At 36.3% G+C, this 18032-nt stretch overlaps 1 protein-coding gene across 1 annotated transcript in view; it reads left to right on the top strand.

The window, feature by feature from the left end:
• The window catches only part of LOC121383727 (sacsin-like), a 61328-nt gene that overhangs the window by 18426 nt on the left and 24870 nt on the right, over positions 1-18032 (top strand). The window contains 1 exon segment of the mRNA XM_041513823.1: positions 15439-15554. Coding sequence (XP_041369757.1) covers positions 15439-15554 — 116 coding nt within the window.

Raw genomic sequence — 18032 nt, 5'->3', positions numbered from 1 at the left:
ATGAACTAAGAATCTCTTCTTAACTGTTTAAGGAGTTTTATACTATTCCTCTCCGTCCCCCCCCCCCTCCCCCCAAACAAAAATCCTAGCTAACGCCCTGTTTATACGCCGTCGATTGTTGGATCGATCCCCGAGTGTGTGGGCCCATGCATCAGGCCTATATTCTTGTTTGTCAGCCGTGTTCCACAACTGGTGTAATAAAGGCCATGGTATGTACTATCTTGTCTGTATGATGCTGCATACACAAGGTCCCTTGCTGCTAATCGGAGAGAGTAGCCCCTCGTGTGGCACCAGCGGGTTTCCGTTTTCGGTATCTGACCTGTAACTATATATCCAGCGCCATATAACCATAGATAAAATATTCCTTCCTTCCTATATACACCTTAACCCGAGTTTACGCATGATTAGTGGAATCTGTAACCAAAGGTGTCGCAAGTTGGAAAACATGGGGAACTGCCCTCCAAACTGATAATTATATCCCCCCCCCCCCACCCATCCCAGTTGAAAGGCAAATTAATATAACTGACCCTTCAGTAGCTGACATCTTCTCGCGCCTATAGATGAATTAAGCATGCATTAATAGGCCCGTATGAACGATATGTGAGGTTACGAGAAGGGCACACGCTCTAGATGATACCAAATAGACATATCTAGATAGACTGACGGATATATGGATAGATGAGTGGACGGATGGACAGACGGACGGACGGACAGAGAGAGAGAGAGAGAGAGAGAGAGAGAGGGCTTGAGAGGAGGAGAGAGAGAGAGAGAGAGAGGAGAAGGAAGAGAGAGAGAGAGAGGAGAAGAGATGAAGAGAGAGAGGAAGAGAAAGAAAGAAGAGAGAGAGAGAGAGAGACAGACAGACAGACAGACAGACAGATGGAGACAGAGAAAAACAGACTGTTTTGTTTTGTTTAACTTTAACGACACCACTGGAGCATATTGATTAATTAATCAGCGGCTATTGGATGTCAAACATTTGGTAATTCTGACTCCAGAGGAAACCCCAAGGGATCTTTCATAGGCGTACGAGCTCCTATTTTTGTAGGAGGAGGGCTGGTTTTTAGCTCCCCCCCCCCCCCCCGTCTCGTACGCTTATGGGATTTTTTTATATACACTTTCCTAGAGAAGGAAAGCACATACCATGGCCGTTGTGGTGCACTAATTGGGCCGACCGACAGAGAGAGAGAGAGAGAGAGAGAGAGAGAGAGGAGAGAGAGAGAGAGAGACAGGCAGAGACAGAGACAGAGAGACAGAGATAGAGACAGGGAGATAGAGATAGACAAACAGAAGTGAACGGATTTGTTACGTTGATTATATCGGCAAGAACTATGATACAAACTACGTTATATTAAACTAAAAAAAAAGAAGAAACAAAGGTTAAAGTTTGTTTTGCTTAACGACACCACTAAAGCATATTGATTTATTTTAAACAAATGCCCATCAGTACATTTAACAGAGGCGTAAATGCCTTAATATTTATTGTTGTGATTTAACGGCCCATGTAGGCCTACTTTGAAGCGTTCTTACAACCCACTTCGTTGATATGAATGTTGACGACGATTGTGTGCGAATATAACTGATTCAAAGCGCAATCATAGTTTCTATTTCTAAGAGCTATTCCCGAAACCTTAGTGGTATAGGGGCATGTTAAAAGGGTACTCTAACTAGATCAAGAATGAATCATTGCTGCCTAGTTACGAACAGAAAACTCTGTCGGCTTTTATTCGTAATAGCTGCTTACACAATGCTGTTATTGATTTATAAGCTCAGCAGTTATTTCCAGTGTGATAAATTGTCAAATGCGTTCTCAACCTGCACAATATAGTTAATAAATATAGGTAAAGTGTAAACGTTAATGTAAACTCCAATCACATGCTCAAAATTTACTTGCGTAAAGCATTTTTTGTTGTTGTTAATTTGAATACAGTTTGTAAGAGTAAATGTATTCTATGTGTTCGCATGATCTTTGAAAAACAAAAACAAACAAAAAACACCCAAAAACTAATCATTTGATTCCGAGGCATCACCGACTGAAATTGTGTCTGATGAAGTACCTATTTTAACGTGAAATAAGCTATAGGGCCTACGTTCTCATTATTTTGGTAAACAAATTTGACAATTAAAAATTGTGCTCATGATGGGTGCCAGATTTTCGATCTTTTTGTGAACACTGAAAATCATGATGCTCCTTTCCTGTCCTGGACAGAGGAGCCGGCAAAGGCCGACACCTGTGCCCGTGAAAAGCGTGCGCTACAACAGCTTGCTCTGACTGTGCACTAAAACCCTCTGATCTGACCTAATGATGACTGAGTGCATGCAATCACGACTTTGTTGAAATCTTCCTTCGACTCTACATTGTGCAGAGATGTGGTCTTGTAATTGTAACAGACCCGTAGGCACGTTTTTATCCTACTCTGTAAAATAAGCTTTAAAATCTGCACCCCCCCCCCCCCCCCCCCCCCCCACACACACACACACACACTAGATGTCGTTCCTACAGGCCTGCTTTGTTCAGATTTGGTAGTGAAATGGTTGTTGTATCATCGAAGAAAAATACGAGAACCTCCTTATAAAAATATATCATCCTTGAGTGTTTCTGGTCGTCTTTCTCAAAAAAAAAAAAAAAAAATGGAACGTAACTCGAAAATTGTGTCAGCGACGTTTAATTCGTATAACCAATATCCTATATGCATTGACGTTAAAGTTTACACGTACGTAATTTGCATATATGAACATAATTACAGTCGCATCTTATTAAAGGCTGAGTTACCCACGGGCTAGTAATCATAATCATATGCATTATTCTACTGATGTTTAATATAATATTCAGATAATATTTACATCCTCTTAAAGGCAGGGTCACATAAGTTATGTTATACCATTTAATATCATGCCCAAATGTAATTTAAAATAAATAAATGAAAAAATTAAAAGAAAACAAGAAATGAAAAAAAGAGAATGATTAGAAATAAATAAAAATAAATAAATAAATAAAAGAGCAAACAAATTAAAAAATTGACATAAGGATATATTTGTAACAAGCTGCTCACTGCATTTAAAAACGGCTATTATTGCATGTCAAGGTCTAGATAGATTTCATTAAATAGCTTTTGTAGACATGCTTTTAACAAAATACAGTTATGCCTTCATATACCAAATAACCAGTGTTGCTAGTTTACTCTGTGGCATATTATAAAGATGCAATCAATGTTTCATTGATAACGACTACTGACATCAGTTAAAACTATATGTATCTTGGTCTGGGTATTTGCAAAGGCAACAATTACTTTCAAAAATTTACTTATCAAAATAAATTTCGCATTTGACGTTCTGTCGAAGTTTATCATGATGGTCTACTTTCAACTAGGTGTTTGCTAGGTGGTGTGTGGTTATGTGCGTGACGGTGTGAGGATTACTTCGCATTCAAGCTTTATAAGACTACCTGTCCGCTCGTCTGCAGTCAGATCGACTAACAATAGAAACGAAAACAAACATATCACGTTACTGCTGTCGGCTTTCACAACTGCAATCTAATTAAAATTAGCTCCACTATTACATGTGGATCTAACACCAGCCAGTTGGAGCTCATGTCCACCAATCAAAAAAGAAGTGTTTTATTTAACGACGCACTCAACACATTTTATTTACTGTTATTAGTGCGTCAGACATATGGTTAAGGACCACACAGATTTTGAGAGGAAACCCGCTGTCGCCACTACATGGGCTACTCTTCCGATTAGCAGCAAGGGATCTTTTATTTGCGCTTACCACAGGCAGGATAGCACAAACAGTGGCCTTTGTTGAATCAGTTATGGATCACTGGTTGGTGCAAGTCGTTTACACCTACCCATTGAGCCTTGCGGAGCACTCACTCAGGGTTTGGAGTCGGTATCTGGATTAAAAATTCCATGCCTCGACTGGGATCCGAAACCCAGTACCTACCAGCCTGTAGACCAATGACCTGCCACGACGCCACCGAGGCCGGTCGTCCACCAATCAAAACCTTACTTGCAGAATCCTGCCAGTGATTTAAAAATAATTTGAAAACATTCCGAATTATACTGAGGGTATACGATATGTTTCATGTGAATTACGAATGCCTTATTTAGACCAGTAGAACTAATTTTAATCGGATTGCTAACAACATTGCGTAGTCACCAGTGTCCAGGTAACATTTCGTCTGCAAATAATAATTTAAATATTGACCAATCACACTTCGCCATTTATAACTTTATTTTGGGGCATACAGATTCTAAAAATATCGGGCGAGTCTATTTCAGTGGCCGCAGTACAGCGAACCATACCAATACGTACGGGGTGGGTTAGCAGTCTTCAATTTTACATTAAAAATTATTTATTTATTTATAAAAAAACCCTAACTAAATCAGTCTTCAGTTTTACATTACAAATTATTTATTTTATATAATAAAACATGTATTAAGGCATTCGCAATTCACACGAAACATGTCGTATACCCTCGGGATAATTCGGAATGTTTTCAAATTATTTTTAAATCACTGGCAGGATTCTGCAAGTAAGGTTTTGATTGGTGGACATGAGCTCCAACTGGCTGGTGTTAGATCCACGTGGAGCTAATTTTAATTAGATTGTCACAACTGTGGCCAAACAATGTATTGTCAAACGTTTTTTCGTTGGGAATTCCCCTGCGTGTGCTGTAACCTCACCGTGGTGCAGGGGTGTAACATTCTCTTCGAGAATGGCCAATACAGCACAAATTGAAGTTTAGAATAAAAGTCAGTATCTGTCTGTGATATTTGTATTTTTATTTTTGCACAGTTCTTTACACTGTTTTTATTTATATCTTGAATTTTTCTATTGATGTTGATCATCACCTTGTTTGTTTCCATTACCATAGTTTGACACCCAATAGCCGATGTATTTTTCGTGCTGGGGTGTCGTTAAACATTCATTTATTCATTCATTCATTCATTCGTTGGGAATTCAGACTCGTAACAACAATGTACACACTTTGAGAGGAAAGCAAGATTTTGTATTTTTGTTTGACAATGAATTAGCACAGGGCGGCGATATTCAGAGGCGGTGCGGAAAAACAAACGGCAGGGCGGCACAAAACAGGGACAGGGCGCAGCGCCCCTCTATTTATTGTTAGCTAGAACACTGATAATTGTTTACATACTAAATCCCCACTCCCCCGAATATTGTTGAATACACATATATTTACTGTCCCGAAAAGTACCTTATTTAACCAGCTACATAGTTATCGTGTCCCACTTGTTACTGATATGTTGGTATATAATTTAAATAAGGCTACCTGTCCCTAAGTAGTAAGCATTAACATTAAGATAATATATTGGCACATACATTGTAATCTTGCACATTTCATGATGTAAGCCATAGATCAAATGCCATGTGACCATAATTCAAATTGATAAAACCAAGAATTTCATTGATTATGAATTATTACCCTATGTTCCGAGGAATATTTAGTACCACTTTAGACAATTCTATTTCTATCTTGATAACCAGGCTCCGTATTCATAAATGTACTTAAGTGAATGTATGATACTTATCTATGTTCTTTAAGTATGTATTTAGGTATCATACATTGACTTAAGTATGTTTATGAATACAGAGCCTGGGGTCTAATTCACAAAGCTCTCTTAGGCTCTGCTAGACAACAAAGCATCCTCTTTGCAAGGCGTTCAGCATTGCACTGCGAGATCGCAAAGTTGCGAGAGTTTAGTGAATTAGGCCCCAGACTATATATGAAGTGAGGGGCATGTACTATAATGGTGAGGTGCTCAAACACACTTTTTGTGTTTATATGATATAGTAAAAGTTTTGTTTGTTTGGTTGAACAACACCACTAGAGCGCATTGATTAATTAATCATTGGATATATGTTATAGTAAGACAGGAGTAAAAAGTTTGTTTTGCTTAACGACACCACTGGAGCACATTGATTAATTAATCATTGGATATATGTTATAGTAAGACAGGAGTAAAAAGTTTGTTTTGTTGAACAACACCACTAGAGCACATTGATTAATTAATCATTGGATATATGTTATAGTAAGACAGGAGTAAAAAGTTTGTTTTGCTTAACGACACCACTAGAGCACATTGATTAATTAATCATTGGATATATGTTATAGTAAGACAGGAGTAAAAAGTTTGTTTTGCTTAACGACACCACTAGAGCACATTGATTAATTAATCATTGGATATATGTTATAGTAAGACAGGAGTAAAAAGTTTGTTTTGCTTAACGACACCACTGGAGCACATTGATTAATTAATCATTGGATATATGTTATAGCAAGACAGGAGTAAAAAGTTTGTTTTGCTTAATGACACCACTGGAGCGCATTGATTTATTAATCATCGGCTATTGGATGTCAAACATTTCGTAATTTTAACATATAGTCTTAGAGAGGAAACCCGCTACATTTTTCCAGTAGTAGCAAGGGATCTTTTATATGCACCATCCCACAGACAGGATAGCACATACCACAGCCGTTGATATATCAGTCGTGGTGCACTGGCTGGAATTAGAAATAGCTCAATAGCCCACTGGTTGGGATCGATCCCAAACCGACCGAAAATACCGTATTAGAAACCAGAGGCTTTACTTCTATTTCTTTCAGATGTATCTCAATGATACAACCACTCTTCAAGATCTGGCTACTACTTAAGCCCTGCAGCTATTACAACATGTGACAATTTATGTAATGAAAACAAGCATTCTGAGTGTACTGCTATAGTAATACATGTTCCCTACCGGGCACAACACATTTTTATATCTCCTAAATTCAAGGGCCATAACTCTGTGAATAATGGGTAAATCGCCATGAAAGTTAAACTTGATCTGTAACAGTACATGATACAGCTATACACAAAAAACTTGGTAGGGGGCTAATAACAACAGCCATGTGTATTAATGTACAATGAAGTGTTTTAAATACACAGATAAACAGACCATATTTTCGAAGCTATCTTAGCACTATGAAATTGTAAAACTGTCATAACCTATGACATCACTATGACATGTGCTGTACTGACATCATATCCTAAGATGGTTTTATGATTTCGTAGTGCTCACTAAGATAGCTTCGAAAATCCCTAGCCATGCATAGACTCTTTTGCACAAATTCAAAGTTCTCAGACAATTTAAAATTCAACAACAGATCAAGTCAGAACAATTTCAGCATATTGGCAATACTGTGCCAGCAGTTTAATGCATATTGAATACCTGAAACTATTTACAAATCATGCACTGAAACAAACTTAGCCAAGAAATGACGGAAAATATTAAACCTACATTCTATATATCAGTTCCCATTCTCCCATCCCAAACCAGAGTTAAATTTCTAATATGTATACTACAATATTTCTCTAGAAAAAAGTTAATACCTTTATTTATTTTTATCTTTTTTTATTTTTTTATTTTTTTATTTTATTTTTATTAAAATATTCCTTCCATTACACACACACACACATATATAGACATTAAGATGAAAAAGGTATATTTACATATTGATGTACATCGACATACACATACATATTCAGACTCATACATCCATCCACACCTACATACATACATTAATATATACACATACAACATTGCATTATAAAACCCCCACAAAAAGATACACCATTATAATTGGGTTGTATATCTAGCATGTATATGACAATCGAAATACAAACACACACAAAAAACTAAATATTACTATAAAATTCTGTCCAATTATTGCCTGGCTACATACATAGCCCATTTTGTTTGGAATTTATGGTGTAAACCTTTACTGTAATGAATGTTTCGTTCAATTATATATCTTGATTTTAGAACATATTTGAAATGTTTAATATTTGGTAATGTATTCGTTACTTTACATTTGTAAATAAAGAACTTTGAAAGTAATAAAAAGAGATAAAAAATATCATCTGTTATTGTTTTATTATTTTCACCAAGAAGAATCAATTCGGCATCAAGAGACAAGTTATAAATGTGTGGACAGTTATCGTGTATCAGCTGGACAAAAGCATTCCAAAATGTTTTGACTGGAATACACTCCCAAAAGAGATGAACTATAGTTTCTGGAGTGCCTTTACAAAATGTACAAAGATTATTATCAGTTTTGTTGATTTTTAATAAAAACAGATTAGTTGTGATAATTCTATGTAGTAACCTGCTCTGAAACCATCTTAACTTTGTATCTGGGGTTGTCTTAAACGGCTTTGAATATATTTTTGTCCAGTTGATATCGGAATGAAATAATTCTTCCCATTTTGATTCAGCCTTTATAATGTTATTTTTATTTGTTAATATATAATAGTATTGTTTAGAACCCTTTTTAATTGAGAAGAGTTTCCTCATAACATTAGTGTCATCCAGTAAAGAGAAGGTGTCTGGTTGTACAATTTTTAAACTTGAGAAATATTTTCTAATTGTTTGAACAACACCATAATAAGTCACAAACGATACTTCAGTGTCGCAATTGCCTTGAAATTCCATTAAAGTACAAATTTTACCCTTTCTGTTATAAAAGTCTGTAATTTGTGAGATATCTTTTTGATACCACTTCGAGTTATAAAAAGGCTTTTTGTCAATACAAATATTAGGATTGTAAAATACTGGTTCTGTTAAAAATTCTTCAAAGGATGAACATGAAATGTTATCAGCAAAACATTTGAAGGCATTAAAACAGTCTTTCCAAAATAAGTTATTTATTTTGTCCAATAAGTTAGCAGGGTATGAATTTCCAAAATTAGCAATATTGATAAAATCGGGATATACTGATAAGAGAACATCCTTCCATTTGAAACTTTGAGTAACATCGAGAATCTTTCTAGTCCATATGAGTTTCAGTGCTTTTACATATGAATAAGTTAGCAGGGTATGAATTTCCAAAATTAGCAATATTGATAAAATCGGGATATACTGATAAGAGAACATCCTTCCATTTGAAACTTTGAGTAACATCGAGAATCTTTCTAGTCCATATGAGTTTCAATGCTTTGCATATGAATAAGTTAGCAGGGTATGAATTTCGAAATTAGCAATATTGATAAAATCGGGATATACCGATAAGAGAACATCCTTCCATTTGAAACTTTGAGTAACATCGAGAATCTTTCTAGTCCATATGAGTTTTAGTGCTTTTACATATGAATATATATCAACCATACCAAGTCCTCCGTCACTAACAGGACGGCAAGCTACTGTTCTTTTGATTCTATCAGGTTTATTATTCCAGACAAATTTAAATAGCATATGGTTCAGTTCTTTAAGAAAATGGCCTGGGGGGTTTGGAAGAGTCAAAAAAAAATAATTAAGTTTAGAAATAAGCAATGATTTAATTATAGCAATTCTGCCTAGGGGGGTAATAAAACGTTTCATCCATCTATTAATAATTTGTTTAATTTCAAATAATTTATTTTCAAAATTAATGTTGGTAATTTCTTTAATATTTGTTCTGAACTTTATTCCAAGAATCTTAAATATTTTCGGATTCCATTCAAGTTTTAGGTTTGGTAAATAGACATCTTTACAATTTGTTTTGGAACCTATCCACATAACTTGGGATTTATCATAGTTAATATTCAGTCCAGACATATTTGAAAAGTCATTGAGTACCATAACTGTTGTTTCGAACGATTTTTTACTCCCATCCAGGATGAATTCGGTGTCATCTGCATATTGTGTCATGAGGAGATTCTGATTATTAAAAGTTAGATCTTTAATATCTGGATTATTCCTAATTATAAGAGCCAGAATCTCTGCACATAATAAAAAAATATATGGAGATATTGGGTCACCTTGTCTACAGCCTCTATGAATTTCGAACCATGGAGATAGGGTACCATTAATTATTAAGCAGGATTTAATATTTTTATGTAATGTTTGGATCCATCTTCTTATGTCATTTCCAAAGCCGAGTATTTTCAATGAAGGACCAGGATACTGAATCAAAGGCTTTTTCAAAATTTACTAAAAATAACATCCCTGGAATATTAAATAGTTCATTATTAACCAACGAATCATATATTAAACGAATGTTATCACCAATATATCTACTTACCATGAAACCAGTTTAGTCTCGACTTATTAATTTTGGAAGAACATTTTTTAGACGTTCAGCAATGACTGAAGACAGTAGTTTAAGAGAGCAGTTCAAGAGAGAGATTGGACGCCAATTTTATTTTAATTGTTTTGGTTTATCACCTTTAGGGATACACGTAATAATTCCTTGCTTTTGAGTGACAGAAAGTTCACCTTTTTTAAAACCTTCATTTACTGATCTTAGTAAGTAGGTGCCAATATCTTTCCAGAAAAATTTATAAAATTCGTAGGTAATACCTTTATTTATACTAGGCAGCAAAAACACTAATCTTCAACCAAAAAGACTTTGTTAGTCGGAAACATCTTACAATGGCTGCAAACGAGGGTGGAATGGGGGGAGAGGTGTCATTTAAGCTATTACTATACAAATTCACATTCTAAGGGGAGATAAAAATTATCCTCCTTGAACTAGTCTCAGAGGAGTGAAGGGAATCAAACGTGATAGCTCCCCTTAAACAGTTAAGTTCTAAAGAAATATGAACCTTGCACATTTTCTATGGCCCCACAGTTTTGCCAGGTCTAGTGGTGTATTGTCACGGCAGTCTCTTGCATGAACGTCCGCGCCGTGTTCAGTCAGGAGCTTTAGACACTGGACAGGTCCCTCACTGGCCGCTTGGTGCACTGGGGTGATTCCATCCTCATTGCAACTGTGGTCAAATAAAACTTGAAATACAATCAGCTGCTCATTTCTTATGTGAGTTACATAGCATGTACAGTTTTATACAATAATGACATATTCTGTACACACACACACTACTGGTAAACTATTCAGTCAGTAAACTAGTTTAAAATTTTTAATTCACAACATTTGCTATCAGTTTGCAGACATCGAAATAGGAAGGAAGGAAATGGTTTTATTTAACGACGCACTCAACACATTTTATTTATGGTTACATGGCGTCGGACAAATGGTTAAGGACCACACAGATATAGAGAGAGGAAACCCGCTGTCGCCACTTCATGGGCTACTCTTTTTTCGATTAGCAGCAAGAGTTCTTTTATATGCACCATCCCACAGACAGGATAGCACATACCACGGCCTTTGATATACCAGTCGTGGTGCACTGGCTGGAACAAGAAATAGCCCAATGGGCCCATCGACGGGGATCGATCCCAAACCGACCGTGCATCAAGCAAGCACTTTACCACAGGGCTACATCCCACCCTACATCGAAATAAGTCGAGAAAGTCGTTCAGATTAAAACATGTCAACAAAGTTGAGAACGGTATTTCGTTTTCCACAAAATCTTATTAAACTTTACCTACACCACCTACACCTAAATTCTGATCAATTGGGTCAGTACAGTGAGAACAATGACATACAAAAATAAATAAATAACAAAGTTTATTATATAGATAACAATGAAATATATAGATCTACAGAAACCACAAAAGTGATATTCGGTGAAAAGTTATATTTTCACTGTATTTTAGCTACATTAAAAATATAGAAATCGTATTTACTTTTTTGTAAAAGTTCATAGTTTAATTATTTCCCTTTGTGTCATTTGTTCGTATTTAAGTTTGATGATTACCAATGCATCTGATCGTATTTGAAAAAATAAAAAATGTAATTAAAACAACTGTACCTGTAAAAAAAGGATATGAAGTGCAATTACGATAAAATATCTAAAATGAATTTAATACGAAGCTAAATAATGAAAAAAGAAAGAAATGTTTTATTTAACAATGCACTCAACACATTTTATTTATGGTTATATGGCGTCAGACATATGGTTAAGAACCACACAGATATTGAGAGAGGAAACCCGCTGTGGCCACTTCATGGGCTACTCTTTTCGATTAACAGCAAGGGATCTTTTATATGCACCATCCCACAGACAGGGTAGTACATACCATGGCCGTTGATATACCAGTCGTGGTGCACTGGCTGGAACGAGAAATAGCGCAATGGGGCCACCGACGGGGATCGATTTCAAACCGACTGCACATCGAGCGAGTGCTGTACCACTGGGCTACGTGTCGCCCCCTAAATAATGATGACACAATGTTCTGTCACTGAGCGTGTAAGTTAAAATTTAACGGCGTTCGATTTGTTTTGGTGTGTTTTGGAGGATTGCTTTGTCAGGTATGTTTGCAAAGCAGTATTATAAAATAAATGTTAATGTAATAATTAAATAAAGATAATTTTGATTCAAATTTCAAAAGTTTCATTCAAAGAAATATATCATGGCGTTACTTGTTTTCGATAGGATAAGCGAAAGATATTAAAAAAAAAAATAATAATTTTTTTTTTTTAAGAAAGATGTATATAATAAATAGACCATTTCATAGTGCTATTTTCGAATATGATTTTTATAGTAGGGTTGAAAATTAGCAGTCACCCGATCACACATGGTGACCTTTATTCGCTAAGGGCGACTAAGAATTTTAGAAAGGTAGTCTGTTGGGCGACCATCGATTTTCGTGTCTGGTGAGTATGGTACTAGTTAAAAAAGAAATACACTGATACTGAATTGAATGTGACAAAAGTCTATGTTGGCGCGAACTATAGATCTGGCAGCAGAAGACATAGAACATGTTCTATATTTTGACAGCGCCAACATAATGAATAAAAATAAAATTCATATAAAAACATATTAAATTGTGAAGTTTTAAACCCATACCATCGCAAATAGCATTTTATTGGGGGTAAAAGTACAGTGTAAATTAAAACAAAAATTCTTCACAAATTACCATCAAACTGCATAGGTTAACTCTCTTTTTTTGTGATACAAGTTTCAAGGCAATTGATGGAACATCCAAGGTAATCTGAATGACACAACCATAATAAAATGTCATGTTCAGGGCCGTATCTCTACACAAAGCAGTCGAATGGGCATTTGGCAAAATAGTGCATGATTTCACCCATCTTGAATCACCACAAAATGTATTCCATCCATCTTGCATTGCCACAAAGAGGACTGCCACTCCCAGACTAGTTTACCAAAGTACGCGCAGTTCTACATTTAGTCTGTTTGTACTGTATTATCTTTCACCCTGTATTAAAAATGAGATTTAATATGTTTAATTTAATGGTATTTTGTAAAGAAACATGTTTGTTTATACTAGATTTCTTTTTAAAAAATGTTGTATTTGAGTTGGTATGGGTTTAAAACTTAATGAAATGTTTTTATATGAAGTTTTACTTTATTCATTATGAAGTTAAACGTCAATTCATCGGTTTTCTTTAACACAAAATGGAAATCAATCAACAGAAAAAACACTAGTTTTAATTTTAGCTGTGCAGTTAAATTTCAATGTGATAACTGGAGGGCTAGTTGAATTTGAGAAGGGCCAGTAAGATTATCTTTAACTGGCCCTGCTGGCGACCTTGGTTTTCATGTTAATTTTCAACCCTGTACTAGGACGAAAAGCCTGTATAATGTATATAGGCTGTCATTTTGCTTTTTTTTATGGAATACTCTACAAGAAGGGTGGAAGGATATAACGTAATCTAACAATATTATGACTTGTTATGGTATAGGCAATCATCATGAAGTCATATTAAGTATGTTACATACTTTGGAGGCTTCAACCCCCACCACCCCCCACCCCCCTTTAATAGTATTCCATAAAAAAGCAAAATGGCAGACAATGAAAAATTACATTTTTATTTTGTGACAGGAGATCTCAGCAAAGATAAATATTGGTGACATAGTTATATTCTAGTTTGCATGGGCGTCACTTGGTGGCAGTCGGGTGTGGGGGTCCAATGTGCAAATGTCCCCCCCCCCCCTCCCCAACTTCTTATGATGGAAAACAACACCAGAAAACAGGTTTATTTTAAAACATCATTGCGTTATGTTAAAAGCTAATATTATTGTTAATATTTCCATAAGACAACCATAAGTATAGGCTGTATAGTAGTACTATACAGCCTATACTTGTACCAAGTTACCTATCAATGTTACCAACAACATAGCCTATAGACTATACCATCTAGATGCTTTGTGTTAGGTTTTCTGCATTGACAAGAAGATAATAAACAAAACATCAAGTTCACACTATTATTGTGACTAGAAACCACACACACGGTACATGTCTGGTTTGTGATTCAGTTTACGAATCTATCTTCACGCTGAATGAACACAGCTATAATGTCTGAAGATTTATTTAACTTTGTCAGACTTGTTCTAAGGCAGTTATTATGGATATGTGCAAATTATTTGCTCCTGTCTTTGCAAGTGTGTCAAAACAATCACTGACAGTGCCATCAATTCTTTAGCAATGGTAGGCCAACCTCATTCCCAGGTGGTAACTGAAAAGCAAACAAATTGTCAAAATTATTCGTATATTGTATACATTTGAGCACTTTTCTTCCTGAATGTGTTAAAAATACAGATTTTTCTTCAGACTGGAGGTGAGGGATGGTATAGGGGGGGGGGGGGGGGGAGTCCATGATTTTAAGTAACTATATGTGGCATACAAATAATATTGGCTTTCAACTTATTACTTCCATGTATACATTTATTATTAATATCATATTCAGGGGCAGATCCAGTAAATATTTTGGGGGGAGGGGGACTAAAAGGGAAAGGAGAACAAATGGACCACCTCATCAAAAGAGCATCCCAATAAAAATAAAACATTAAGAGGAAAAAAGGGGCATCTGAATGTATGTTCAATGCATATAGATTGCGGTTTGACATGGGCATACAGGCTCCCAATTTTTAAGGGGGGCAGGCTGATTTTTTCCCCAAATTAAAAGAAAATTCTTCAGACTGGATAACAACATTTGTTTATACCCTGTATTAGCATTACTGCCAAATGGCTATATAATGTTTAAAGCAAATCACTATGCATTTTTACCTGGATTACGACTAATATTGTGGGTAAAATAATGGAAATACACAGTCAAAAGGTTTCAGGCGAGCTCATTTTGCCCAAATATTTCCATCTTTTTTGCTGCCTTTGATGTTACTAACTGCGATGTGCCAGTCAGCTTCCGGATCGGCTGGAGGGGTGGGGGGGGGGGGTAGTCAGACGTGGCGGCGGTGCCTTTTCAGGTTGTGTGGTCGGGGATGTGGCCTTCCACTTCCCCACAACAGCAACAACTGGTGACTCAGTGGGATCGGTCAGTATAGTTGACCGCTGCACCGGAGTTGCCATCCTGGGAATAGAAGCCGCAGGAATTTGTCGAGTCTCTTGGCACACTGCTGTGTCGAGTGTAGACTGAGACGCATCTGGGGACGCTGGAGCCGATGGCTGTGGTGTCCTCTTCTGTGGAGGTGGCGACACAGATGGGACCGCCACCAGCTTTGTTTCCCCCCATGCCACCCCTGGCACACGTTTCCTCTTCCTTCGTCCTCTTCCTTTCCTCTTCGTTAGGACCGTGTCGCTGTACACCAAAGTCACGCTTGCCTGTGACCTGGTGTACGCGACGCGAAACTCCAACAGTGGTCCAAAGCTTGCAATCAAGCCCTCCCAGGTGGCGGGGGAGGGAGGCAAGTCGAGAGCACAGGCAGTAGCATCTAACTGGCCTCAGACCACAATTCATTTCGCTATATGTTTCTATATAGCCTTAGTGGCTATAACAGTTTTATTCATATCAGCAGGCCCGTGGATTTTTGTATGTACCTTTGCCTGCCTGGGGGACACATACCCTGAAAAGGACAACCCCTGTTGTCCAGCTCTTTCTCCCAGCATATAGGTTTAAACAAACACACCCTCTAAACTAGGCCGGAGTACACCCATTTTACACAAAAAGCACTACTTTTGCATGGGCCAGAATTACCATAAACAAGTCTTCAATGTCAACAAGTTACACATGTTTACAAACTACATGCTCTCCCCTGTCACTTCAGTCAAATAGTTGCCACTTCATAGCTGTCTGCCATGAAATAATCACAGTCAAACAGCAGACTACTTCTGGATTTTTGACAACCAAATGGGAAGATAACTGTAATCTGAGGCCAGCTTCATCGAGATTCAGCTGGAAAGTGGTCAGTTAAAAGCTCACTCACTTAATCTGTTTCTATTAAAAAATACACTAGTCAGACTGAGTAATTATAAAAGTGGCAATTGATGCTGACTTTGCCAGTGGCATTCAGTTGTCTTAAATATAATAAACTCAACAGACTCAACAGACTCAAATTGAAGAAATATGGTGCAATATCATTAAGCACATGTTCTTTTCCATTTTTGTATTAATACAATTCAAGTTGGTATCTTATTACAATTCAAGGCAGCTCTGGTTATTACAAATCAGGGCAATTCTTTATTACAATTCAAGTCAGCTAGTTTATTACAATTCAGGGCAATTTTTTATAACAATTCAAGTCAGTATTACAATTCAGGGCAGTTTTTATTACAATTCAAGGCAGGTATTACAATTCAGGTAATTTATTACAATTCAGGGCACTACATGGGCTCTTAACTGACACCTATGTGCTAATTAGATAGCACTAGAGAGATAGAAAAGTTTTATTTAACGACTCACTCAACACATTTTATGTATGGTTATGTGGCATCGGACATATGGTTGAGGACCACACAGATACTGAGAGAGGAAACCCACTGTCGCCACTTCATGGACTACTCTTTTTGATTAATAGCAAGGGATCTTTTTTATGCACCATCTCACAGACAGGATAGCACATACCACGGCCTTTGATATACCAGTCATGGTACACTAGCTGGAATGAGAATAGCCCAATGAGCCCACTAACAGGGATCGTTCCTAGACTGGCCTCGTATCAAGTGAATGCTTTACCACTGGGCTGTGTCCCGCCCCGTGCTAATTAGAAGTACCGGTAGATGTTTTTATGTTACAAAGCTGAGGAAGAATAAACATAATCTCACTGTTGTATGCATATAATTATAATCGCCTTTCCTTCATTTTGATAATGTTATAATTTATAGAGATGTTTTGTTTCCTTATGATATAAATATGTTTATGTAATATTAAATGTGTTTTTAAAAACATTATAGATATCATGCTTAACATATAAAACATTGCTTAGGCAATAAGTGAAGAGTTGATTTCCAAAATGTGATGTGTTACACCACTTTCCAGATTTTAGACTTAACAGTGAAGGTATACTGTTGTCAATACAACTCAGTTAATATTAGAAGAATGTTTCTGTCAAAATGCATACGTCTATGTGACGGGGGGGGGGGAGGGAGTAACTGCCCCCCGAGGTAGTAGCAAATACTGAAATTCTAGCAAAAGACGATAGCAATATTCGTGTGAAATGAGCTTGCCTGAAACGTTTTCACCATGTATTTCCATCATTCTACCCACAAAATTAGTTGTAATCCATATAAAAATGTATAAATGTTGTTATCCAAACTCGACAATTTTTGTTTAATTCAGCAAAAAAATCAGCCTGCCCCCCTTGAAAAATGGGAGCCTGTATGACTATGTCAAACCACAATCTATATGCATTGAACAGGATGTTACAACTATGCTCAGTATGATATGTGCTATGTCATGCTGTGGTACAACCTTGATTTTCTCCAAATGAAGTAAATGGATATTTAGTGTTTTGGAAATGAACTCTTCAAGTTTTATATGTGATGATTTTATTTTTAAAGCTCTTTCATGTTTGCATAATGATGGCTTCCTGCCAAATTATTTATTAGTTTTTGTTTTGAAATTCAAAAATGATATTGTCAGTTATCTGCTATGTGACACCACATTTATTTACATATGTGTTGCACACATTGTCTACTCATAATTGTTTGACAGCAAATAATTGGCTGTTAATTCAGTGAATGTTATTCTGATGTAGATTTTTATTTTTACTATTTTCCCCAAATATTTTATGGAAAGCCACTGTTTATGATGAGTAGCAGCACATTAAAATTGTGAATTAATCAAGTGAATTATTCAAAGAATGAATTTAAGTTCAATTAAATTGTACTTGGATTTCAAAATGTAACTATGATAATAGACCTTTAAAATTGCTAAATGACTAATA

The sequence above is a fragment of the Gigantopelta aegis genome, chromosome 10 (assembly GCF_016097555.1).
Source record: "Gigantopelta aegis isolate Gae_Host chromosome 10, Gae_host_genome, whole genome shotgun sequence".
In the NCBI taxonomy this organism is placed as follows: Eukaryota; Metazoa; Mollusca; class Gastropoda; order Neomphalida; family Peltospiridae; genus Gigantopelta; species Gigantopelta aegis.
The sequence above is the reverse complement of the archived record's forward strand: the minus strand, read 5'-3'. Positions and strand labels throughout refer to the sequence as shown.